At 53.6% G+C, this 25,092-nt stretch overlaps 1 protein-coding gene across 1 annotated transcript in view; it reads right to left on the reverse strand.

The window, feature by feature from the left end:
* CPAMD8 (C3 and PZP like alpha-2-macroglobulin domain containing 8) overlaps positions 1–18,015 on the reverse strand; it is a 31,708-nt gene extending 13,693 nt beyond the window's left edge. The window contains 9 exon segments of the mRNA XM_054578809.1: positions 2,260–2,492; positions 5,152–5,214; positions 8,362–8,505; positions 10,248–10,336; positions 10,338–10,406; positions 12,530–12,552; positions 12,632–12,660; positions 14,093–14,236; positions 17,909–18,015. Coding sequence (XP_054434784.1) covers positions 2,260–2,492; positions 5,152–5,214; positions 8,362–8,505; positions 10,248–10,336; positions 10,338–10,406; positions 12,530–12,552; positions 12,632–12,660; positions 14,093–14,236; positions 17,909–18,000 — 886 coding nt within the window. The 5' untranslated portion in view covers positions 18,001–18,015.
* Between the last annotated feature and the right edge of the window lie 7,077 nt (positions 18,016–25,092).

Raw genomic sequence — 25,092 nt, forward strand, 5'->3', positions numbered from 1 at the left:
CCCACAGGCCCAGTCTCCCCTCAGGACCAAGGCCAGTTCAAGGGCAACCTCTCCACATCCACCCTGCAGCACCGGAAGACGAACTGCCCTCTGCAGGCCCCACAGAGCATGTCCTCTGACCGTCCTCCGACCACTAGGTCTACGGCATCACACCAGAGCGCAGAGTGTGCGTGCGTGGGCACACATGTGTCTCTGTGCACGTGTGTTTATAACCCCCACTCTAGAACAGGCTCTTGGCTCCACATCTGTTTGTCCACCCAACACACAGGAAGCACCCAAGGATTGCAGGCGCCCTGCTCAGAGCTGAGGGCCAGGCGCTGAGTGTAGCACTGAGCCTGCGGGGTGAGTGCACCGCTGAGCCCTCGCGCCCAGTTTACAGGCGGCAAAGCGGAGGCAGCACGAGCCGGTGACTTAGCCAAGCCAAAGCCTCAAGAGCCTTCTGAGGACAGTGTGTGGAGACCTTCAGGTGACAAATTCCAACCACTCCCTCGCCAAATGTCCCCATTTTTCAGAAAAAGCCAGAGATCTGTTTTTTGGGGATAAAAATCTCTTGGCGTCCACAATGACTCTCGTTTGGGGCTGCCACTCATGTCTTCTGTCCTCAGCGTGAAAGGAGCCAGAGGCCCTGGGGGTCCCTGTGCATGTGGGCAGGGCCAGGAGAAGGACAAGCATATCCCCCACGCCCAGCTGGCCAGGGTGAGGCTGACACCTGCGGCCGGGGCTCTGGGCCACCCTGCAGAGAGCGGCAGGCCTGCTCCCAGCTGGGCCCCTGGCCCGGGCCCACTGACCTCTCTGCCCCAGCCCCGGGCCATAATCCCTGCCCCTGACAGCCGCCCCTGACCACGGGGAGCCCCTCCCCGCTCCCTTCCTCTCACCCACCAGCGGACATGGGTTTCAAAGCTGACAAAGATCAGGGAGCACAGGTGTCCCTGGTCTCCCCGAGCTGCACCAAAGCACAGCCCCTAAAATGCCCCTTCCTCATTGTGCCCCCTCTTGATCTTGATCCTCGTGGGTCCCTCCACGTCGCCTGCCTCCCTCTATGTCACCAGGTTCTGAAACCGCCCCAGCCTCCAAGGTCAGCCTCCTCCAGAGCAGCTGTTATGGGTTGCACTGTGTACCCCAAAAAGATATGTTGAAGTCCTGAGCCCCACTCGCTGCAAATACGGCCTTATTTGGAAATAGGGTTATCAAGTTACAATGAGGTCTTAGCGTGGACCCTAATCCAACATGACTGCCTTCCTTTCTTATAGGAGAAAATACGGACACAGACATTCACAGAGGGAAGGTGGGGACAGACAAGAGGCAGAGATGGGGGCGTCGCAGCTGCAAGCAGAAGGAGCACCAAGGGTTACGGCAGCTCCCAAAGCGGGGAAACCATGGGACACTCCCTCGGAGCCTCCAGAAGGAGCCAACTCTGCCCCCACCTTGACCTTGCACTCTGGCCTCCGGAGCTGTGAGAGGACACGCTTCTGTTGTTTTAGGTCCCCCAGTTTGTGCCCCTTGGTTCTGGCCGCTACAAGAAACTGGTATAGAAGCCTTTTCCATTTCCTCCAACAGGGAGCTGCGGCCCCCACGTCACAGCCCCGAAAGGTGGTAGAAGAATAACATTCTGCAACACATGGAAATGATATGAAATCCAAATTTCAACATCCAGAAATAAAGATTTGCGGGCACACAGCCTTGCCCATTCGGGTGCGTGTCATTGGCTGGCTCCCCCTCTCCGGCAGCTGAAGTGAGACCAGTAGCTGTGACAGAGGCTACCTGGTTGCCTCGGACTGAAACATTTGCCCTCTGGCCCTTTACAGAGAAGCTGCACCGTCCCCTGCGCCATGCCATTACATGCGACACCTGTAGGCCAGGAGTCAGGGATGTAGGCTCCATCACATCTGCCACCCCCACCTTGCCATGCACACCCCCACCCCCCCGCGCCAGCCACGCCCAGGCTTAGAGGCTGGGGAATTAGAAGCTGATCCCATGCCTCTGCCTCTTCAATAACTCAGATGCCGTGCCCCATCGTTCCCTGGTCTGCTCCCCCAAACCAAAGACGCTGTCCCCACGGCCGCCCCAGGGCGACCCCATCTCCCACACCTCCCCAGTATCACAGACGCTCACCCCATGGTCCCTTCTCACCCCAGCCTCCCTGACAGCCAAGACGCTACGCCCCCTGTGGCTCCCCAGGGTGACCCCAGCCCCCCAGCTGCTGACACCGCGGGTGCCGCCCCTACAGCGAAAAAGGCCGTGTGGGGTGTGGCTTCAGGACCTCAGGGCAGGTGCCCAAGTAGTTGTAGATGCTCAGCGGGACCTTGACCTGCTCCCCGCGGACCACGTGGTGGGGCAGCATGAAGTCCACAAAGAAGGGCTTGAAGGTCTTCAGCAGGGAGGGCTTGGCGATGCCCGGGCCCTGTGCAGAGGACAGACCCACAGCCTCGCCCACCCAGCTGGTGATGGAGTCAGGGACCTGGACACTGAATGTCTCCTCACCAGACAGGTCGCTGCAGAAAGATGGACAACTGTGGACCCTTCTCCAGGGCCACGCCTAGCAGCTGGGTGGGAACAGATGACGTGGCCACGTGGCCTAGGGGCTCAGGGAGGTGCCCCTGAAGCCTGGAAATAAGCACTGAAGGCACCACGGAGCGTGTGACAGCAAGAGGCCCTCCCCGTGCCCTGACTCGCTGTAATCAGAAACATGAATGGCTCCCAGGATGACTGTGGACACAGGCCCCCCAAAATACGGGTCCAGGGGTACGAACTTTAGCAGCGCATGCCCTGCCCAGTGTAGGGGAGAAAGATGCTGAATCGAGGGGCCCAGTTCCTTAGGGCATGCTTGTGAATCCCAGGCAGGCATGTCCACGTCCTGACCCCTGGCACCTGGGAATGTGGCCTTATTTGGGAATGGCTCTTCGCAGATGTAACTAGTTAAAAGAAGGTCACGCTGGAGTAGGACGGTCCCTAATCAAAAGACAGCTGTCCTTACAGAAGGGAAGTTCTTATACAGAGGGAAAAGGCCACATGAAGACAAGACAGACACACCAGCAGGAGGACAAGGGAGACAGAGGCAGAGACCAGAGTGATGCTGCCACAAGCCAAGGACGCCAGAGCCCCCAGAAGCTGGGAGAGACAACAAAGGACCCTCTGGAGGGTGCTCAGCCTTGCCGACACCTTGATTTCAGACTTCTGGCCACCACAACTGGGAGAGAATAAGTTTCTATTGTTTTAAGTCCCTTACTTCAGGATCATTTATCATGGCAGGCCCAGGAAACTGATAGAGTACCCCCAACAAAAAAGGAAGAAAGAACATAAAGAATGTAAAGTGCCTTTCAATAATTTTTCAGCTGGCTACATGAATCAACAATATTGTGGATATACATAAAATATGTAATTCAAGTGAACTCCTCTTGTTTCTATTCAGCCTTTTTGACACGGCCTACATGCCAGACAGCACTGCTCACGAAACACACCAGATTCCCCCTGCCCCTGCCACTGGCACATTGATCGCCCAATGGCTCTGGGGACAAACTCTGTTACCTCCTTTGGATTTCCAGGATATCCCTTTGAGATCTGTCTTAGCATTTGGTGCAAAAGTGCTCGTTGGAAAACAAAACCTGCAACCTGAAAAGCTGTCCAAGGATTGAAGCGGGAATCACCCGTGGCCGGGCAGGGGGCCGGGCTGCGGCTGCTCACCTGCCCGCCGGCCTCCGTCCGCCTCCGGGAGCCTGAGCCAGGCGGGCCTCCCTGGGCAGCCTGACACCCCAGGCTCCAGCACGCAGGGACCACATGGTGCGTCAGTTCCCGCAGTAGCTGCGGCATCTACCGTCCTCCCGGTAAGGGCCACACGCTGCCGTCCCCGCCACGACTCAAACTCAGCCTCTTCCCACGCGGCAGAACTTTCAGGGCTCCCTATGGCCACAGGCAACACCCCGAATCTCAAGTCTCTAGTCCCTGGTCGCAGCCCTCGGGCTCTCCACACCCCCCACCACAGCCCAAGCGCCTTCACGCCCCCGACCCCTCGTCCCGGCCCCTCCCAGCGCACTGCAGCCTTGTGGAACCCTCCAGCCTCTCCCACGCCCCGCTCCTGCCCGTGCTGGTCCTTCCCTCTGTGCACCCTTCCCTTTCCTGTGCGGCCACCTCGGGGGCTGCAGCGGGGGCTCCATCGCCTAGGAGCCACTCCAGCTTCTCCGAAGGCTCCCTCTCCTGCCTCTTGAGCCCCTCGTCCAGCCTGCCACAAGAACACCAATGCCACTAAAGTAGGAAGCCTCTCAGGGTGTAAATCGTACACTCTGTAAGTGAGGGAGCCCTGCCTACCTCGTTCAAGACACCATTCCTGGCACCGAAAATAGTACCTGTCGCCCAGAAAGCAGATATATTTGAATGGTCATGGCCACACAGCCCAGCTTGAACTAGAGCCCCGGAGCAAAATGCAACCATCTGGCTCTATTCTGACCAGGAGTTACGCCTTCCCGCAATGGGGGCACACATCTGTGGAAACAGCCGAGGGAGCCCCGGTGCGGGGCTCGGCTCTGTGTGGGGCGCACGCCATGTGCCTTGTGGCGCCTCGTGCCCGGCAGGGGGACCTGGCTCAGACGTGGGCCCACCTGAGGGCCCGGGGCCTGAGCTTTCATGCCTCACTGGTTCCTCAGGGTAGGCCCCCACTTCCTTCCATTGGTGTTCTCACACTGAGCACCAAAAAACAACCCCCAACTGCACCTGGCAGGAATTTGGCAGGGCACCGTGGCTTCGAGGAGAACTACAAGGAGGAAAATGTGCTGAGAAAAGCAGCCTGGGTTTCGGTCAGCAGTGCGAGTCCCCTGAGGAGTGAGGGGGAGGAGGATGGGGTCGACTTCATGTTCCAGGGACTGGTAATCGTTTTAATGAGCTCGTTATGCAAGCAGAGCGGATGAGTTACCCCAAAAGGGAGTCGTAAGAGGCGCAAAACCCCCGCATTTTATATTTCGTGGGTGGATATCCCGAGCTGAAGGGGGTTCAGGGTTGACTTCATGGCTTTGGATTTTATGTGTTAGAAAAAGGTGCCCAGCATCTTACTCCGGTGTGGGCGTCAGAGCTGCAGGCAAATCCACTGGGGACAACTGGACTCAAGACGAGTGCCTCAGAGTCAGCCCGCAAAGACGGCGGAGGAAAGGAGGCTTGCTGTACCCAACGTTCAGATAGTGCCAAATCCATGTTTCCAGAAAGAAGGTCCTTTTCCTCTTCTCTGCTCTGTGAAAAAATTTTTTAAGAAAATAAGTGATTAAATTTTCATGGACATAACTTAATTCTGTTACCTCAAAGGTTAACGTTCTACTCAATTAGGACATAAAGTGTTAAGTCAGTTCACTTGTCAGTTAACACTCGATTCAATTAGGATATAAAATGTCAAGTCTTTTGCCCTGGCTGGGGTGGCCCAGTTGGTTGGGTGTCATCCCACAAACCAAAAAGATCACCGGTTCAATTCCCAGGCAGACCCCGTGGCTGAGTTGAAGGTCTGGTCCCCAGTCGGGGTGCATACGGAAGGCGGCCAATTGATGTTTCTTTCTTACATCCATGTTCCTTTCCCTCTCTTTCTCCCTCCCTTCCCCTCTCTCTAAGATAAAAAAGTTTTTTAAAATTTAAGTAAAATATTAATTATTTTACCTGGAAGGGTTTACATTCTACTTGATTAGGACCAAAAGTGAGGTATGAAAAGCTTGACAGAGCCACCTTGAAATGATGCTTCGTGTGCTGAATTTAGAAGATATGAGGGGCCGCAGGGACTACCTCTCGCCCTCCCTTTGCTAAGCCCCCTCCCCGGGGTTTGCCGCGGTTTTCTGCACCATCGCACGAAGACCTTGGCCGCTCCCCCGTCCCATTTCATAGAGCACCTTCATTCTTGGTCCACCCTCGGAAGCCTCGCAGCCCCCCTTCCCTGGGGGCTGTCGCTTCGCTTAAAAACAATAATAAGTCTGACTCAAAAGTTAGTGAAACCTCTCAAAATTAAAAATGGTCACATTCTTTCAACCTGTGATACCTCTCCTAGAAACGCACCCTGGAAATGCCCAGAGACGCCTGTGCAAAGGACAGGCAGGCAGAGTAGTTCACAGCAGCCCTGTGAGAATTAGCAAACAGCCGAAATCTCCATCCGTAGGGGGGCTGGGTAATCACATGACAGTACATTCATACAGTGGAATAGCGTCATCAGGGAAAAGAGGTAAGCATATACCGTATGTACTCATACGGAATATCTGCGAGAGTTATTGTTGACTTTAAAAAGACACAAAACAGCATTATAATCTTCTCCCATTTAGGTTTTTTAAAAATCCTTATATATGCACAAAAAATGTGTAAGTCCTTGTATATGCACAAAAATATTTCTAGAAGGACATCTAAGAAATTACTGATGATGGTTGCTGATAACAAGGGACTGGATGCTGTGGAGGTGGGCAACTTCTGCTTTGTTACATAATTGTTCCCACTGTTTGAAACATGCACACGGCTAAGAAAAATACCTTGTCCTTGGAATAAGAATATTATCCAATTACAAAAAGGCACAGATGCCTGCCTTTTACAGGCATTTTTTTGTGCCTTTCTGCATGAGCCTTACAGTTGCCTTTGTGGCTTCGGGGGTCCTGTACCCACTCCAGGCCAAGTTCCCAGGGCCCTGGGGCAGTGGCCGACTGGTGTCGGCTGAGGGGCCAGTATTCCACCTCCCTCACCCAGCCTAGAAATGCCTCTGTGTGCGTCCAGACTACCGTAGGAGGAGCCTGGTCTGCCCATGCCCCGATTTGGAATTTGGAAACTAAGGCCCTTGTGGGCCTGCCCCACTCCTGCTAAATGTTCGGCCCAGGTAGGAAGAACCCAGGGGACCCAGGTACCCTGGAGCCACTGCAGAGGGGACTGGGAGATTGGGAACACTCTCGATCTGGGCAGAGAAAGCTTAAAAGGTGAAGAGGGCTTTCATGGACAGGCCCACCAGGGCAGAAGGTCCTCTGGCCCATTTCTGGTTCAAGGCAAGGGCTAAGGAGTCTGGAGCCCATCCTCAGGTTTCTGGAGAGACCTAGATACTGCAGGACTGTTAACTACACTGACCCCATTCCTGGCCCCCTTGGTTCTGCTCCCTCTCTTAGAGGAGTGGGTAGGAAAGAGAACATCCAAGGCTTGCATCCCCTTCCCTGGATCATGTGCCTTAAATCCAAAGAGAGTGGGTGGGGGCAAAGTCTTCAGAGTACCCTTCCCCTTCCCAGGCTGGTTGGCTGAGACCTGTGATGGAGGAACTAGTGGCAGAGGCAGAGGAATGAAGTGGGTGGGAGAAAAAGGAGGTGGGCAGTCGGGGAGCAGAAGAGAGGGGAAAACAGGAGAGAGGAGAAAACATCACCTTCTAAAAAAATAAAAGGTTTCCATGAGTCCAGGGACAAAGCCACAAATCTGAGGGGCAGATGTGAACTCTTCTCTCTCAGTAATTGATAAATTAGCAAACAAACAAACAAAAAATGAGTAAGGATATGGAGGATCTGGGTATCACACGCTTTGACTGAAAGTATACATGGAGAGCCCCATACCCAATGATGGCGGTTTTAGATATTCAAATAGACATGAGCATTTACAAACACTGGCAATGTAGTCCCCAAAATAAAAACCAGACAATGAATATTATACAGACCATGCTCATTGGATATTATGCACATTTGAAACAAGTTGACAAAACACATTAAAAATCATTTGAAAATTTAAAACACTTCTGGACAAGCTACAGCTCAGAAACAGAATATTCTGAGCTATAATGAAAACACTTCAAAGCACAACTCAGGTGCAGCCAAAGCAGTACTCTGAGGGAAATTCATAGCCTTCAAAAGGCTTAAATATTTAAAGTCAAAATAAAAAAGACTTGAAAGTAATTATTTGGTGTCCAACTTAAGAAGGAAGAGAGTTTGAGGGGAAGTAGGAAGAGAGAGAAAGAGAACCAGGAGGGAAGTGAAAGGGTAATAGAATTTTCTCAGCAGAATCTCTGGAAGCTCCTGCTTCCCTCCCGGCCCTGATCCTTCTGTCCTCAGGCAGGTCTGCTTCCCTGATGGACCTTCCTCTCTGCACCCTCAACCTGTGCACTGGGGTGGGGCCAAGTACTGGGCAGGGCCGGGCTGAGTGCTCAGTGCCCCAGCCCACTAAGCCAGTGGTGATTTTGTCCCCAAGAGGACATTAGATGATGTCTGAAGACATTTTTGTTTGTTACCATAGGGAAATTGGTGGTATTGGCATTTAATAGGCGGAGGACATGGATGCTATTCAACACCATACAGTGCATGGGACAGCCCCACCACAGAGAACGATCTAGCCCCAGCCTCAGACATCAACAGAGTGGAGTTAGAGAACCCTGGTCAAAGCAGCAGCAATTACCTGGGAGGTTGCCTGGAAGATGCCACTGCCACCAGGCTCCCTGTGTGGGGCTAGAAGGCAGGGACAGCCTCGTCGGTGTATCGGCCACCATCCTGCCAGTGGTTCAGGCTCACTACGTCAGTCATCACCACCAGTCCGGTTTCCCAGGCAACAGACAACATCCAGACTCACGGTGAGGAAGCAGATGTGACGTCCCCAACAGTTCTCAACACCCTGGGGCCCCTGGGTCGACATTGCTGCTGTCTCATGGCCCTGCTCTCCGAATTTGGTGACATAGATTGATGGTCACCAAATTTGGTGCTCATGGCACCCAGTGACCATTCAGGGCAGAGTAGAGGGAAGGCCAATACATTTGTGGCTCAGACAAAAAAGGCCACATGTTGTGGCCATGATTCCATTTAAATAAAATATCCAGAACAGGCAAATCCATAGAGACAGAAAGCAGATGGGTGGTGGCCAGGGGCTGGGGGAGGGGAAATGCTAATGAAGACGGGGTTTTCTTTTTGGGGTGATGGAAATGTTTTGGAACTAGACTGAGGTGGTGGTTGCACAACATTGCAAATATACTAAATGCCACTGAACTGTTCACTTTAAAATGAGTTATTTTTCTGTTGTGAGAATTTCACCTCCATTTTTTAAAAAACCAATTGTTGCAGTACCTGATCCAGATGAAGGGCCAATGGCTGTGGGAAGCAATTATTACTGTTATAATTATCTCATCGCTCTGCTAATTATTGGGGACAACTGGATTGAGGAGAAGGCCCATCTAGATTGCCTGACTCTGCTTTGTGAATAGGAATTTAAAACCTAATTACTTTAGCCCTGGCTGGTGGGGCTCAGCAGACTGAGCACTGGTGTGCGAACTGAAAGGTGCTGGTTCGATTCCCAAGCAGGGCACATGCCTGGGTTGCGGGCCAGGTCACCAGTAGGCAGCGTGGTGAAACAATCAATCAATGTTTCTCTCACACATCGATGTTTCTCTCCCTCTCTTTCTCCCTCCCTGCCCCTCTCTCTAAAATAAATAAATAAATAATAAAATAAAAAAACAAAAACAAAAAACCTAGTTACTTTGACCCAGAAACAGCAAAAGCTGAGAGGACCCAGAGGTTCAAACTGCAAGGCATTCAACAAACACATACCTGAAATATCATTTGTTTCAAGATATGTAATAAATATATTTTAGCTAATATAGCAAAATAAGCCATTGGTTCAAATACATACTCTGTTTTATATGTATAATTTTTAAGCTAATATAGCAAAATGTTAATTGTAAGATCTAGGTAGTAGGTATACAAGTGTTTATAAATTTGTTCAACTCTTCCATGTGCATGAAAAATTCCATAGTAAAAAAGGTGGGGGGTGCCTTTGATTTTAAAACAAGGATGAAAAGCACCTTCAGGTGGGACATGCACGTGAGCGGAGCCCACCAGCCCGCCCACGTGGGCTCCCAGCATGACCCAGGCTGACACTTGTGCATACTGCAGCTGCTGACCGCCCCCCACCCTTGTAACAAGGAAGGAGTGGGACAGACGGACGGATGGACAGTCAGGAGCTACAAATGTCATCACAAGTAAAACTGCCAGGGGAACCCACAGTCACCTGCTCCCATCGTCAAAGTTTTCCTTCCAACAAAGCACCGGAACATCATTGCTCCCTACCGAGGTCAAGTTGTCAGTTCACAGGGATAACATTCTACTCTCATCTGCTTTGCACCTCAGGAGGGTCCGCTTATGAGCTTGCATTGGGGAGAATCACAAATGAATTCTGCAGCAATAAAAGCTTGGAAGCTTCCACCCCCACCCATCTCCGTGTCTCCAAGACCCTTCGTTTCAAAATGAGAGGAGTATGGAAGTGGGCAGTGGGCGCCGAGACCACCTCTCCTTACGGTGAAGGCAAACCCGGAGTCCTTGGTGACGCCCCAGGGCCACTGGAAGACGGAACGCCGGCCTCGTCGGGAGGTCAGCCCAGCCCACCAAGGAGGGTGTGTCCTCCCGCAACACCCCAAAGGCATCAGAAACATCGTAATCTTCCAATTCCTGGAAAACCTACAGGTAAGGGGACAGTGAGGAGTGGTCAGCTGAGGGTTTCCTGTCATCCCAAACTGGCCCTCATGGGTCTGGTGTGCCCCTGTCTCAGCCTCCTTTCACATCCATCCCTGGGACACAACCTTAGGAGACAGGCATTGCTGGTGTTAAAAACGATACAAACAGAGCCACCTGAAAATGGAGCCGGAGTTGCCATCCCAGACACACTGCCCTGCACGTCCCAGGCCTCAGACCTTTGGAATATCACAACCGGGCAAAATAACTTCTCAGCTGGGCCGAAAGCAACCTCGCGCCCCAAAGAAATGTTTGCAAAGATAAGAAAGCAGTTATTACGACCACTGGACTGGTGACTACTAGCCTGAAAAAATTTTAAAACTGTTTAGAATCTGCCCACCGGATGCCAGTAGCAACCCCACCACCGTCGTGACACCCATAAATGTTGCCAGACATCGCCAAACGTCACGGAGGGCAAGGGGCAAACACACCCCGCCCCCCCATGGGAAATGCTGCTGTAGGATAAGGGTCCTGCCACGGACCTCTGTGCCCAGAACTAATGACACAGCCGCTGGGAGAGGACCCGCCTCAGACTTGAGTCTATCGCTGGGAGAGGGCGCATTGTAATTAAGAGTGATTCTCAGTGTAGTCCATTCATTCGGGGACTCCTCTGAGCATCTGGTAAAAGTTAAGGACTAGCTAACTCAATAAATGCCTACAATTTCAGAGCTTCCAAACCCCTAGAAATCCAAGGACTCTGGCTTAAAAACCCACGTCAGAGAATTACCTACAGTGTAGTTTGGTAAGCAAAATAATTTTAAAATAACAATATTCAATGCCAACAAGGCTGTGGGAAACTGGGTCTCTTAACGCACGGCAGGCGGTGCTCTGTGCGGGCACTGCCGTGTCTTCTAAAACAGCAGGACCAAGCAAGAGCCCGGGTCCTGCCCTGGTGATTCTCTGAGTTCAGCCGAAGGTGGGCACGCAGGATGCTGACTGAGCTGTAGACACAAAGATGCTGGCCACTTTTGGGTGACAGTGTCAAAACCCTGAGAGCAATTTTTTAAAATCTAAGCATGTACAAGGTGAGAGCTTAGGAAACTAGTGCAGTTGACCCTTGAACAACATGGGTTTGAAGTGCAGATTTTTTTCAATAAACACTGTTGGCCTTCCATATCCATGGGTTTCGCATTTGTGGATTCCACCAACCACTGGATAAAAACAGAACTTTTCTGTTTTTGTTTTTTTTTCCTCCTCACCCAAGGATATGTTTATTGATTTTAGAGAGAGAGAAACATGGGCATGAGAGAGAAATATCAATTGGTTGCCTCCCGTACGCACCCCCACTGGCAAACAAACCCACAGCCTAGGTTTGTGCCCTCACTGGGGATCAAACCCACAACCTTTTGGTGTACAAGACAAGGCCCCAACCAACTGAACCACACTGGCCAGGGCCGAAAACAGCATTTTTGATTCATGGTTGGGAACCCACAGAAGCAGAAGGCCAACTGTACACATTATTCTATAAAATTTTATATAAGGGATTGAGCATCCCAGGATTTTGGTGTCTGCAGGGAGTCCTGGAACCAATCCTCCTTGAATACCAAGGGCTGACTGCAGTTAAGTTTCTGGGGAGTCAAATTCTTACTTCAAATTTTACTGTAAAAATCTGCAAATCTTACATGCAGATTTTTGACTGCATGCGGGGTGTTGGTGACAGTAACCCCCTCATTGTTCAAGGACCAACTGTATATAAAAGTGGTGTAGCAGGATGTTGTTTACATCAGGATGCGAACTACAATTATAGAGACTTGGAAACATGGAAGTATGTTTATACAGTGTGTTTAGAGAGGAAAAAAACCCCAGGATACATCATGGTGTAGACCCTTTAATTGCAACTATGAAAGAAAATGTCTTCATGTAGCCTAGGAGTTGCAGGAAACGTGAAAAATATGAGGAAGGGGGTGATGGGTGGCTTTTCTCCTTTTCTAAATTTTTTCCACATCATTCATCTTTTACATTAATGTTAATGACTTTTCTCGAAACACACGTGACATCTCTTGTTCCATTTTAATTTGATTCTTTATTTCCAAGGTAGGGTTTATGATTTTAAAAAATCCACAACTTACCTTGAGTTTGATTGTCCCTTTACCTAAAAAATGAAAAACTGCAAACGGTTAAATCGGGGGCTGTGTTGCCCCGCCCCGCCCCGCCCCGCCCCGCCGCCTTACAAACAGGGGCTTTCTCAATGCGGAGGGATCTGTGGACAAACACACACCCTGGATCACGCCGGTGTGGGCGGGCCAGGCCGGGATTGGCAGAAGTGAAAGGTTTCCTCCGAACTGGCGAGAGCTGAAGGCCAGAGGGGATGGACAGAGCCCAGCCATTCAGGGGGAAGTTGGCTGGCCTGCGTACTTGATTCACTTCACCCCTGGCCTCTGCCCAAGATAAGCTGTGAGGGCAGCAAAGAGCAAACTCCAGGGAAGAAGAACAGGGAAAGAAGAGTCTGAGGTCCCCAGTGGGCCTTGCTCGAGCGGACCCTACTGGTCTCCCGTCGCCTCCCTCTTCTACCCAAATGGAGCCATTCCAACGCCTCTCGGGGCCTCTGGTCTTCGGGCCTTATTTAGACGTCTACTGTTTCCACCTCGTAGAACCAATACCCCCATTCCTTGTGGGAAACCAGCCAGCTCCCGGTCGATGTCTTTGGTAGAGTTCTGTGCAAATCTACAGAGGCCTTCGCCCCGATCACAGTGAGTGGCTCAGGGCTGAGCACATGACCCAAGAGAGGCCCATCAGCACAGGCCTTCCCCCTGGTCACAGGGATTGGGTCAGAGTTGAGCCTAGGACCCAAGAAAGGCCACTCAGGGGCTGGGAACTCCACCAGCCCTTTCTCCAAGCTTCGAGGAGACACAGGCCCACCCAGAAGCAGGGCCAGGAGATGGCCAGTAATGTCCGTGGGCTTTTCTAGTTACGAGAGCCCCTAAAACCCTCTGTGGCTGAAACCAACCTGGGCCGGGTTGCGGGGCTGCCCGCACTCCTGCCCAGCCAAGCCCTTCCCCTGGTTTCCACACCAGGCCGGCCTCCCCATGTCCCCTCGAAGGACAGGTGCTACCCTGCTAGAACCCCAACGTCACCAGTGTGTCCCCTGCACCAGCATCGTGCTCACGCTCCACGTGAGGAATGGGTCACCTGCCGCGCAACACGGGGGCCCCTGCTCTGGCTGCCTCTGTCCAGGAGGCCAGTGCTGCTGATACCGGCCGTTTACCAAGGAGACTGTGGGAGAGGCTGGCAGGGGCCTAAGCGCCACCCAGCCGGGAGACCAAGTCTAACGCCGCACGGAGGGGAGAGGGCCAAAGCTCAATGAAAGGTCCGATGTGGCCCCCATCACACCTCTAGCCCAAGCTGACAGGGGAGGGGACCTGACTCCTTCCATTTCTGCACCCATAGAGCCTGGGCTGCCGGGAAACAAAGTACTCCCATTTCCCGTTCTGGGCAGGTGGCCGCCCCCCCGCCCCGGGCCTTTCTCTCCATCTGTGGAATGGGGAGAACTCAACCTGCCCTCTGTCTCCTGTCAGGCTGCTGGGGAGGCGGGATGGAAGGAGGCAACGCAGGGCCCACCCCGTGCAGGCCCCAAAAGCCAGCTAGATGCTCCACTGTGCAAAGGAGGACTGTCCAACACCCCAGGGACCTACCCAGGATGGCTCCATGCCACTGCCTCGCCCTGGGCCACCAGCTGAGCCTGGATGGTGACTTCCCTTGGGGAGTTAAAGATGGTCACGCTGATAACTTCTTCCACTCCCAAGCAGAAGACAGAGGGTGCAGTGATCAAATAGCCCCTGCAGGAAGAGAGAACTAAGGTGGAGGGTTGCCTGACCCACCCTTGGACTCATGCCACCCTGGCAGGGTCAGGGTGCACCCTAGACGGCCCCCCACACCCTGACCACACCCTGAAAGCACAGTCACTGTGTGCATCTGCGTCCCCCATCGACTCCGAGCTCCTGAAGAGCATGGACTGGCTTATTCGCCTCTGAAGCCTCGATTAGGTAAAAACCTGGCCTCTCTGAATCTACCCAGCACCACACTGCCCCCTCAACCTCTGCGTTCTGGCCTCGGGCCTTCTCTCTGCCGGGGGACCTCTGCGCGCGCCACACGCACAGTCTGAAATACTCTCCCCTGTAGGCCAGTGGGCAGGACTCTGCTTCACCCTCACAGCCACTCTGCGAGAAGTGTGAACATCTCCCATTTACAGGGTCAGAAATTAAACCCCGGAGAAGTCCTGTGCCTGAGTCAGGGAGAGATCAGGGTTTGAACCCAGGCAGCCAGACTCTGGAACCCAGTGGAAAGAAGCAAGGAGCTTCCCGAGGCATTCATTTTAAGAACAAAACCCTGAAAACAAACTGAATGACCTGACACAGGGAAAACCTCCGTGAACAATGGAACCAAAACAGCCCTCTCTTTCTGAAAATCCTCAGCTTGACTGTGAAGACACGTTTGGGAAAAAAGGTGTCATTCATTATCCTGCTTTCCAGGTGGGAAAGCTGCTCTCGCAGAAGGAGAAGGAATGTGCGCCAGATCGCACAGCCAGGCAGGACAGGCCCCCAGGACCACGGGCACTGGCCCACCTGCGCTCCCGCCTCCTCGTACTCTGCTCAGCTGTATCCACGGGACCTGCTCACAATGCAACCACAAGTGCCCAGGGCACCGGCGGCAAAGGCAGCACAATTCCACCCGTGCAGAACTACGGGCACCAGAAGGGAACGGGCAAAATGGAGAACTCCAAGCCAGCCCTTGAGGTTAGGAGAGATTTTCATTTCTCAAAATCTTGTCTGCCCAACATCCATGTGCAAAAAGATGCAATTAGACACTAACCCCAAATCGAACACTAAATAAATTCAATGTGGGTCGGAGATTTAAATGTAAAGCTATAAAAGCACTAGAAGAAAACGCAGGAGAAAGGCTTTGTGAACTTGTGTTAGGCAAAGATTTCATGAAGAAGACACTAAAAGCACAACCCATCAATGAAATCACTGATAAGCTGGACTTCATTAAAACTTCATGAAGAATTTGGCCTTTCAAAAGACCCAACGGGTTCCTGCTGAGTGCTCTCTGGCTGCGGCGCTGGCCCTGAGAGCCCATTGTGCTCTGTCGGGCTTGAGCAATGGCCAGAATTCATGCCCCTTGGGTTCCTATGTGTACTTTCAAATACAGGACTGACGGGAGCCTGCAAGGATCGCAGGGACTGCCGTCTACTACATGACTCCAGCGCTAATGAGAGTGTGCAAAGACCCTAATTTCGAAGGGACGCTGGCCAGGTCCAGCAATAACTGGAGCGAGTGGCCCTGGGGTCCCATGTTCTGTCCTTCTCCAGCACCAACAAATGCCTGCAAACTGGGATCCTCTGTGCAGAGCTTGGCTCCAGCTGTGCGCAGAGCGTGCATTGGTCCTGGGTATGTAACAGGCACATGCAATGACCCTGAGTTTCATGGATGTCCAGATCCACAACTGACCAGAATGTGTACTACGACTCCGGACCCTGTGTGTTCTGTGCGACTCCTGCAGCCAACACAGTGTGCGGTGATGCTGGAAATGGATATGCACCGTCTCAAGACCTTGCTTCCTACGTGATGTGTAGTATCCAACTCCAGCACTGACCAGAGGGCGCAAAGACCCTGAGCCCCCTCGTGCAGTGCTGGCCTCCGCAGCGCACAGAGCATGCGGCGATGCCGAGTACTGTGCCGCCCAGAGCACACAGTCACCCTCGGGATGTGCTGTTACTGTCTAACTCCTGCACCGACCCAGGCACACAGGGACCCTGAGTTCCTGGGTGTCCTGTCTCGCTTCTACTCTAGAATGTGGCCTCATTTAGGAAAGAGACTTTCCATCCAGCTCTCGGTTGATCCCTGGGGCCACCCGCCTAGCATGTGCTGAGTGTGGAGAAAGCATCCTGGGGATATATAGTCCATACGTTTGTTTTCCTCCGGTCACCTTTACAGGCCTTATCCAGATCTGAGTCAGCATCGTCACCCAAAGGCCCCAAGGACCCGCTCCTGCGGGTCAGGAGCTGCAACTGGTCGTGCGCTCACCAGCCGATCACAGTCAACCCTGGCATCGGAGCTGACACTGGCTCCCCATCCTTTGCACCTGGAACAGGTGGTGTTTGGTAGAGTGTAGATAGTGTTGGCCTTAAACAGTGTGCAAATCCATGCTGCTTTCTGGGGCCAGGGATTTCCCATGAAAAATAAACCACCGCACGGAGCACAATCCTCTTTTCCTAAAACAAGCTCCCTTCAAGCTGGTGGACCGAGGCTCACAGGCCAGCCGCTCTGGAACCCAAACCTGGCCACTGTGCCTCCCAGCGTGGGGGTTCCATTTCACTCAACAGTAGTAAGATCCCAGGGCTAATTTAGGGGAGCACACTGTTTAAAAATCTTCAACAAAGGGCCTTTGAACTTGGTCCTTATGAGGCAGAGTCTCTCATTTAGGGCCGTGTCGTGCTGTGTGCTGGGGGCCGATCTGTACCTGGCAGAACGTTTAGCAGCATCCCTGGCCCCTGCCCAGTAGATTCCAGCAGCGTTACCTCCCCCTGGATGTGACAGCCCCAAAAATGCCTCTGGACACTGCTGAATGACCCCAAGGGGACAAAACCTGGTTGAGAACCGATACTCTAAAAGGTGTCCCACCAGGACAAGTTTGCTGAGTTCCAACTTCACAAGGCCCAGAGAAGGGAAATCTCATCGTTCAAAGCGCAGTGTGACCTCTCACCTTCCAAACTGTCATCCCAAAGGAGCAGTGCAGCTGGAGGCAACGCCACCCACCCTGTCCCACGGGTGCCCTGTGTTCTGGGACCTCCTAAACAAGGGCTGCTTGAACAAGCCACCTCATAGCTGCCCAGCCCGACGAAACCGCTGAGCTTGAGCGGCTGGAGGCAGCCCCCCTGAACCCACAGCCTCGCGGGGCTCACCCACACTTGGCAGGTCTGGAAAAGTTCCCTCTGAAGCCCATTCATGGGAGATTCTCCTTAACAGCTAGTTAATTCACCTCCTCCCTGTGTCAACCCACCAGGAGCTCCGTAAGCAAACTTCCAGAAAAATGTGGAAGCCAAACAAACACTTCCTCCCCCCCCCCCACCACGTCCTTCCTAGGAAAAAAACGAACTCTCTCCCATTTCTCAGCCAAAACGTGCACCTCTTGCCTTAATGCCTCAGACAACTTAAAATCGCCACCCTGGACAATAGCCGCGGCCGCCTAAGGGGGCCAGGTATGGTGGGTGGGCTCCCATGCAGCCTGAGCTCTGGGGAGTCCCTGTACCTCCACGGGGCCACTTCTGGAAGCCTCGGAGCGCCCCCTTTCCCAGTCTGACCCGTAAGTACCGGGAGACGAAAATCTAAGTCCCGCCCAGCGCAGAGGCTATGTGGCCTGGGGCAGGTCGCTGCACCTTTCTGAGTCAGTCTCTGAGACCCCCACCCCGAGAAGGCGGCTAGCCTCCTCTGTCGCCCCGGGCTACTCACGGGGCTTGGGGCAGCGCGGCGTGCACGCCCTGCCTGGGCGGCAGCAGCAGCAGCAGGAGCTGGAGCAGCGGCCCAAGCAGGGCGCCCCACATTTTCCGACTCTGTGGAGACGCCGTACCCAGGGAGAGGGCCTGGCCAGGGTTGGGCCGGGGCTGAGGCCGGGGTCCTTGAGCCTCTGTTCCCGCTGCGCTGTCGGGGACCCTTTGTTCGCAGCCCTCGCGCGGTGCGCCCGGCCAGGCTGGGGCAGCGGGGACCAGCCCCCTCCCCGGCCCCGCCCCGCGCGCCCCGCCCCCGTCCGGCCCCGCCCCCGAACTCATCCCCTCCACCTACTCCCCAACTCCCTCCCGGGACCCGCCTCCAGCCCGGCTGCACCCCCAGACCCGGCCCATCCCCTTCCCCTCATCGACCCAACCTGTCCCTTCTGCTCTGCCACCCTGGCCCAATATCCTACCCAAACCCTTCCCCTCCCTCTACGGTCCCCCCATCCACCCTGGCTCCCCAGCTGCCCCTCCGTGGACCTGTGCGGCCCCTCCACAGGGGTAGTGCATCTCGGCGCCCTCTTCACCCTGCATCACGCAGGTCCCGCTGTGTCCAACACTCCCCCGCCCTCAGCCCCCGACCTGGAGACCCTCAGGCCCCGGCAGTGCAGTGCAGCCTGAGGAGCAGAGCCCTTCAGAGAAGCTAAGGCTGGCTAGGGGGCCAGCCTTCCAGACCCGCAGCTGTCTCCGCACCCCTGACTGCTCATCCTCACTTCTGCCCTCTCCCTACGCCGTCCTCAAATCCCCTGGGCCAGGCGCCTCCCTCTCTAAGCCTCCTTTCCCTGTCTTGAGGGAGGGTGTCTCCTCATGCCCCTCTCAGTGTCTCCAGCTCAAAGATGGTCCCCCTGTTGCAGGTCCTTCTGGTGGGGAGCACCTTATGCAACATCAGGTTCGAATCTTCTTTCACTCCCTCCGGTATCCTGGCGCCCCCGCCCACACGCACACATACACACTGGCCTGAGGCCTCTTTGGTGTTTATTGGGACCATGAGTCTGCCCGGGTGGCCCAGCCTCACCCTAGTCCTCCTGACCCTGTGCTGACCCCCCCACTGCCTGCCTTTGCTCAGACTCTGCCCTCCACCTCCTCCCGTGCCTGCCCAACTCCTGCTCATTCTGGAAGCTTCCCTGGAACCCTCTCTGCTGCCAGGCACGGTGGGCACTTCAGGCAGCCTCGTCCACCAGCCTTCCCCATAGGCTTTGGGCCAAGCCCTGGGCAGGCAATGGGGACTTCAGGACACACAGGACCCACCAAAGCAGATGGTGGAAAGGGAAGTGCAAGGACCAGAGTAGAAGAGGGGACAGCAAAGCAGTGGCAGCCTACCAGCACAGTCCACTCGGTCACCAAGCAGGATCTTCTAGTAAAACCCTCACAGTTCACGCCTGCCCTACCCAGTCCAGCCCCTCCAGGGACCCCACGGCCAGAAGGGACACAGGGCGTGCCTGTGTGCGGGAGCAGCCACAGGGGTGACACTCGCTGCCCAGGAGGGCACAGCTACAATGTCACTTGGGGAGTGGCCAGCAATACTAATGAAGCTAAAACTTCGTGTGACATCTGACCCCACTGAAAGGGAAGGGATGTGACCAAGGTGACTCAGCCACGCAGTTGCACCGTTAAGGACAGTGAATAACCAGAAGCCAGCTGCGTGACCAGTCACGGGACAAGGGACAAACAGATGAAGGAGGTGTCACATGTGATCCCCACAAAGCAGAGAAAGTGAGGTGCAGGGAGATAGGGACCGGGGAGGGCAGAAGCGGGGAGAGGAACGCAGGGAGGCAACTTCAACAAGACCCAAGAGCTTCCTCCTCCCGCTGCCTGGGGAGCAGGACCAGGTGCCGAGGGTGGGGGCGGGGTGTGGGGAGCCTTCCTGCCCCCTGTGTGCTCTAGGCCCCTGCGTGTGAGGCCCAGGACTGCTGACTCAATGAAAGAGCAGAGACCTCTGCACATGACAAGAGTGAGCCCACGCCCTGGACCTAGGGCTCCGGGTGGGCTTTCGGGGAGGCTCCTCCGCTGGCCTTAGCTGAGCCCAGCAAAGAGCATGGCAAGATGGCTTCTGGTTTTGCCCAAACCCGAAGGGGCCAGGGAGCCAACCTCAGTACCCTCTCAAGGACCTCAAAGTGCCCAGAAAAGAGCAACAACCAGCAGGAACCAGCTAGGGAGAAAGGCACAAAAGCTGCTGGGAGTCTCTTAGGAGCCTTCCAGGGCTGCTTTACAGATGGAGAAACATCCGGACCGCGACCTGCCCACGCTCCCCAATGCACCTGGAGAGGAGCATGCATTCACCGCCCCCCACGGTGACTGTAGTGTCCTGCATGTGTATGTGCACGTGTGTGTCTGTGTGTGTACACACCATCCACATGGTCCTGGTCTGGTTGGGGGCCTGGGAGAAGTTGCACAGGATGAATTTCCTGTGCCTGCTGTAACAAATTTCCATAAATTGGGCAGCTTAAATAATAGGACTTTAGACAGACCATACGATGCAACAAAATATTTGCAAATCTTCTATCAGGTGAAGAATTAATGTCCAGGTTCTATAAAGGGTGCCCATGACCCAACAGCAACAAAAAACATACAGCCCAATGCAACAATGGGCAAAGGCTCCGAACCAGCATTTCTCCAAAGAAGACGCAAAAATGGCTAACATCACTGATCAGTAGGGAAATGCAAATCAAAATCACCACGAGATACCACTCGACACCTATACAATGTTATTATTTATTAATTTTTTTAAACCCTCACCTGAGGACAGGCTCATTGATTTTTAGAGAGAGGGGAAGGGAGGGAAAGAGAAAGGGGGAGAAACATTGATGTGAGAGACAAACATCGATCGGTTGCCTGTACACGTACCCCGACTGGGGACCATACCTGCAACCCAGGCATGTGCCCTGACCGGAAATGGAACCCGCGACCTTTCAGTTTACTGGATGATGCTCCAGCCAACTGAGCCACACTGGCCAAAGACACAACGGTATTATTTTTTTTTAATAGACAATAATAAGTGTTGATGAGGACATGGAGAAATTGAGACTTGTGTGTGCTACACATGGAGGTGTAAAATGGCGTGGCCGCTGAGGAAACAGCCTGGCAGGTCCTCAAAAAGCGGAGCATAGAATCACTACACGATCCAGTTATTCCACTTTTGGGTATATCCTCAAAAGACAGAGAGAACGTAAATAAGCATTGGGCTAAACAGCAATTTTTCCAACAAAGTCATGAATTAGGTGTAGCGTTGCCAGAATTAATAAATAAAAATAGAATTATATTTGAATCTCAGAAAAATGACAAAAAAATAATTTTAGCATAAATACGTCCCATGAAATACCAGGTTAGTGGGGCCAGTCAACTAATCTGCCCTGTGTTCCCCTATGGAACTTGCAGGCCCCCTCCAGGGGCCTTGTCACTGTGAAGCCCTGCCCCAGGGCCTCCCTCGCCTGGGTGGCCATGCCTCCAAATGAGTCCCTGTAACTCTTGAGTCTGCACTCACCCACGCCACCTGGAGGACCATGCACCTACCCATCACGCCTGGGGGCTGCCTGCACCCACCGCCCGTCGGGGGCTGTCTATGCCTGTCCAACACCTGAAGGCTGTCTGCGCCTGCGCGCTTCACCCGGGGGCTGTCTGCTCTGGCGGGGTGAGTGTGTGCACGTCTGTCCTGGGGAGAGCGGGGAGGCGCCATCTGCAACCGTTCTGACTGGCCCCAGAGCCCCTGCATGGTTGGGAGTCAGACGCCCCAGGTGGGTCCCTTAGGCTGCCGCCTACACCCACCACCCACTCACTGGAGGCCCCCATGAGATGAGAACAGGGACCAGCCTCTGACGGCACATGGGCTGGTGCTGAGGTTTGGCTGATGAAAAAACTGAGGCCCAAGCCATTCAGCCCCACATGGAAGCCTCGGCCACTCCTGCCTTCTGGGCAAACAGGCTGGAAATAAAAGCACCACAGAGAACGCCCTGGCCTGCCTTGGCTCCGCCGGCTGATTCGTCCTAGAGAAGATGCCAGCTCAGTGCCAGGAATGTTCTGGATCTGCCCTGGGCCAGGAAGGACTGAAGAGGCACCAGGCCGCCAGCAGCTCTGAACTCTGGGGGTCTGGGAGGGGCTCCCACCTTTTGCTCCCTGGGGTAGATTCACCCAACCCTGCAGGGAACAGGTCTGCAGGCGGCAGATCCTGGGACGGCCACCTGGCCAACTGCACGTCCCACCCAGGTGAGGTGGACAGCCCCCAAAGGAGGCAGACCAGTATAGACAGCCCCCAGCTAAGGTGGGCAGGTGTAGACAGCGCACGGGTGAGCTGACTGCCCCTTCCCCTTCTTTCCTTCTCTCATCTTGTGTCTATGGACACCGCCCACCAGGCAAACCAGGTGCTCAAAGGTGGACCAGCCCTGAGCCCAGGGCATAGTTGATAGTCCCATAGTACAGGTAGGAGGTTCCCAGGTGTGACACTGGAACCAGGCAGCCCAGAAGTGAGAGGGGTCAGTTCCCACAGACTGCTTTGCAGGAGAAGCAAAGGAGAAGCTCCTTTGTGCAAATCTTCCAAGGCTCCCTCACCCTCCTGGCTTCCCAGGCCACGTCCCTCCCAACGCGGGGCCTCCCACTGCCCCATGAGCCAGCTGGGCTCACTCCGGCCCCTCCCCCAGCACATCCTTGCCATCCAATGGGCTTCAGCTCTGCGGGGCAGACCTCAGGCCTGGCCCCCTTCTTCTTCTACCATTGTGCTTTTTCTTTTTTTTTTTACAGCTTTATCAAGATGAAATTTACTTCCCATAAAGTTCACCCACTTAAACTGTACAAGTCAACAGCTTTTAGTATATTTTCCAGAGGTGTGCAGGCATCTCCATTCCCTAATTCTAGAACATTTCCATCATCCCCAAAGGAGACCCCATCCCCATGAGCAGTCATTCCCCGTCCCCGCCCCCAGCCCCTGGCAGGCATCGACCCACTTTCTGTCTCCTAGGATCTGCCTGTTCTGGGCATTTCACAGAGATGGAATCGTGCGCCACAAGGGCTTTGGGGACTGGGGTCTTTCCCTCGGCGTCATGTTGTCGAGGTTCCTTCCAGAGGCCTCTTCCAGCTTATCAAACTTGGTGGAGAAAACCAGCCGTGTTTCTGCACAGGACGGGGAAGGGCGTGGAAAAGTCCCTGACGTGAAAACGACTAACGACAACGACAACAGCATCAATAATAATAACAATTGGCCTTTCCAGAGTGAACAGCATGCACTGGGTATGAATTGTGTTACTTTTTTTCCTCTTAACCACCATGAGCAAGGACAACTGTTGTCCCCGGTCCTCAGGACACTCGCTGGGTACCCAGTGACAGAGCTGTGATCTTATACCCTTCTGCCCCCTCACCCACAATCCCCAGCAATGAGCCCCCCTCCTGCCCCCAGCTTTGCACTGTCAGCCTGGAAGGCCGTTCCCAGCAGCCTTCGCGTGAACCATTCCTTCCTGGCGGGGGGATGGCTGGCAGCACCCCTGCACCTGTGGGGGGTGCAGGGCCTGGGACCAGGCATCAGGCACAGAATTTGGCCCCAACTTAAATGTTCTCACTCCCCCACAAAAGAAAAACAAGGCACTGTTTTTCAGTATGAGATATTAATCTTTAAAATTTTAAAAAATCCTCTATTGGTATGAGTGCACAAAATAAATTTTGTATTTCATGTTGCAATTTAAGCCACCCACTGACTGCTTATTATGACAGAATAGTATAATTGAGTTCTCAATTTAAATCTACAATCCTTCTATTAAGAATCAAATCTCTAAGGAAAAAAAAAAAACCCTCTTCTTCACCATTAATAAGCCACGAATGAACTGTTTTATAAACCTGAGATTAATTTACTGTAATAAAAATTTTTGTCAGTCCTGGTCAGTGTGGCTCAGTTGGTTGGTGCTTCGTCCCATAGACTGAAAGGTCACAGTTGGATTCCTGGTGAGGGCACAAGCCTGGGTGGCGGGTTCGGTCCCACATCGATCCCCAGCCCAAGCACATATGAGAGGCAAACAACCAGTTGATGTTTCTCTCCCTTTCTCTCCCTCCTTCCTTCCCCCTCTCTGTAAAATCAATAAACATGTCCTCGGGTGAGGATAAAAAAAGTCAGTAAAAAATTAAGTGCTATTAAAATTGGGGAGAAAAAAGGTTGGCCTCTGTAATGAGCAGAAGTATGTGCCCCCCAGATTTATGTCCAAGTCTTAATGCCTGCGCTGGACACCGTGGCTGTGACCTTAGCTGGAAATAGGGTCTTCGGTCCGCAGGGCTCCCAGCTTACCCGGACGTCTCACTGTCAAATGAGACAACTGGAGACATAAGATGAAAAGACATTTTGGGGGCTGGTAAAGAAGAATCACAGGAAAGAGGTCAGAGCGAAGCCTGGGGTGCACCCCAAACAACTTCTCCCCCTCATGACTTCCCTCCAGCAACTGGATCACAGGCATTTAGAAGGGCAGCTTATAAAGGCTTTTGTTTCTCTGTTAGAGGGACACCTTAGTATTTCACAAGTTGTTTTGCATAAAATGTCTTCATAAATCTTTAAGGAATATTCTGTTTCATAGTTGCAGAATAATTAATTGCAAAGGCTTTTGCTCAGCCACTGCCGGGACTCCCCCCTGGGGTCGGTGTCCCTAACAGCCTCATTCCCCATGTCCCTCAGGGCAGCTCTGGGAGGCTGCACGAATCACTGGCCCCCGGGCCAGGTCAGCTCTGGACCCAGGGGGCATTGGCTTCTCATTCTTCGCTGGGGAAAGCGCGGTGCTGACAGGAAAATATGTGTGTGGTTTGTAAGCTGAGCTAACCTGCTGCAGAAGTGTTTGAAAAGACAGTAAAATGGAAACCCGTGTGGCTGTGATGTTGGCAACGCTCCCAACTTGGCTCTGCTCGGCAGCAGGGTGAGTGCAGTGCTAGGGGACTGCCGGGAGCTGATGGACATGACCTGCGACCCTTCTGCCTTCTGAAATCATCAAGCATCTGCTGAGTGAGCTGCTCAGGAACAGGTCCTGAGCCAAGGTCATGGACGGAGCGGGGCATGGAGTGGGGGGCGGAGAAGGCCCTTTGCATCAGGAGCACACATGAGTCATTTTTAATCCGTCAAAAAGAGGAGGAGAGACCAAATGCACTTAATGAACGCTCGCATACCACGCGGTGAGGAAGCACTTTTAG

This window comes from Pteronotus mesoamericanus, unplaced genomic scaffold (genome assembly GCF_021234165.1).
Source record: "Pteronotus mesoamericanus isolate MK-2021 breed Mesoamerican mustached bat unplaced genomic scaffold, CSHL_Meso_final contig_502, whole genome shotgun sequence".
In the NCBI taxonomy this organism is placed as follows: Eukaryota; Metazoa; Chordata; class Mammalia; order Chiroptera; family Mormoopidae; genus Pteronotus; species Pteronotus mesoamericanus.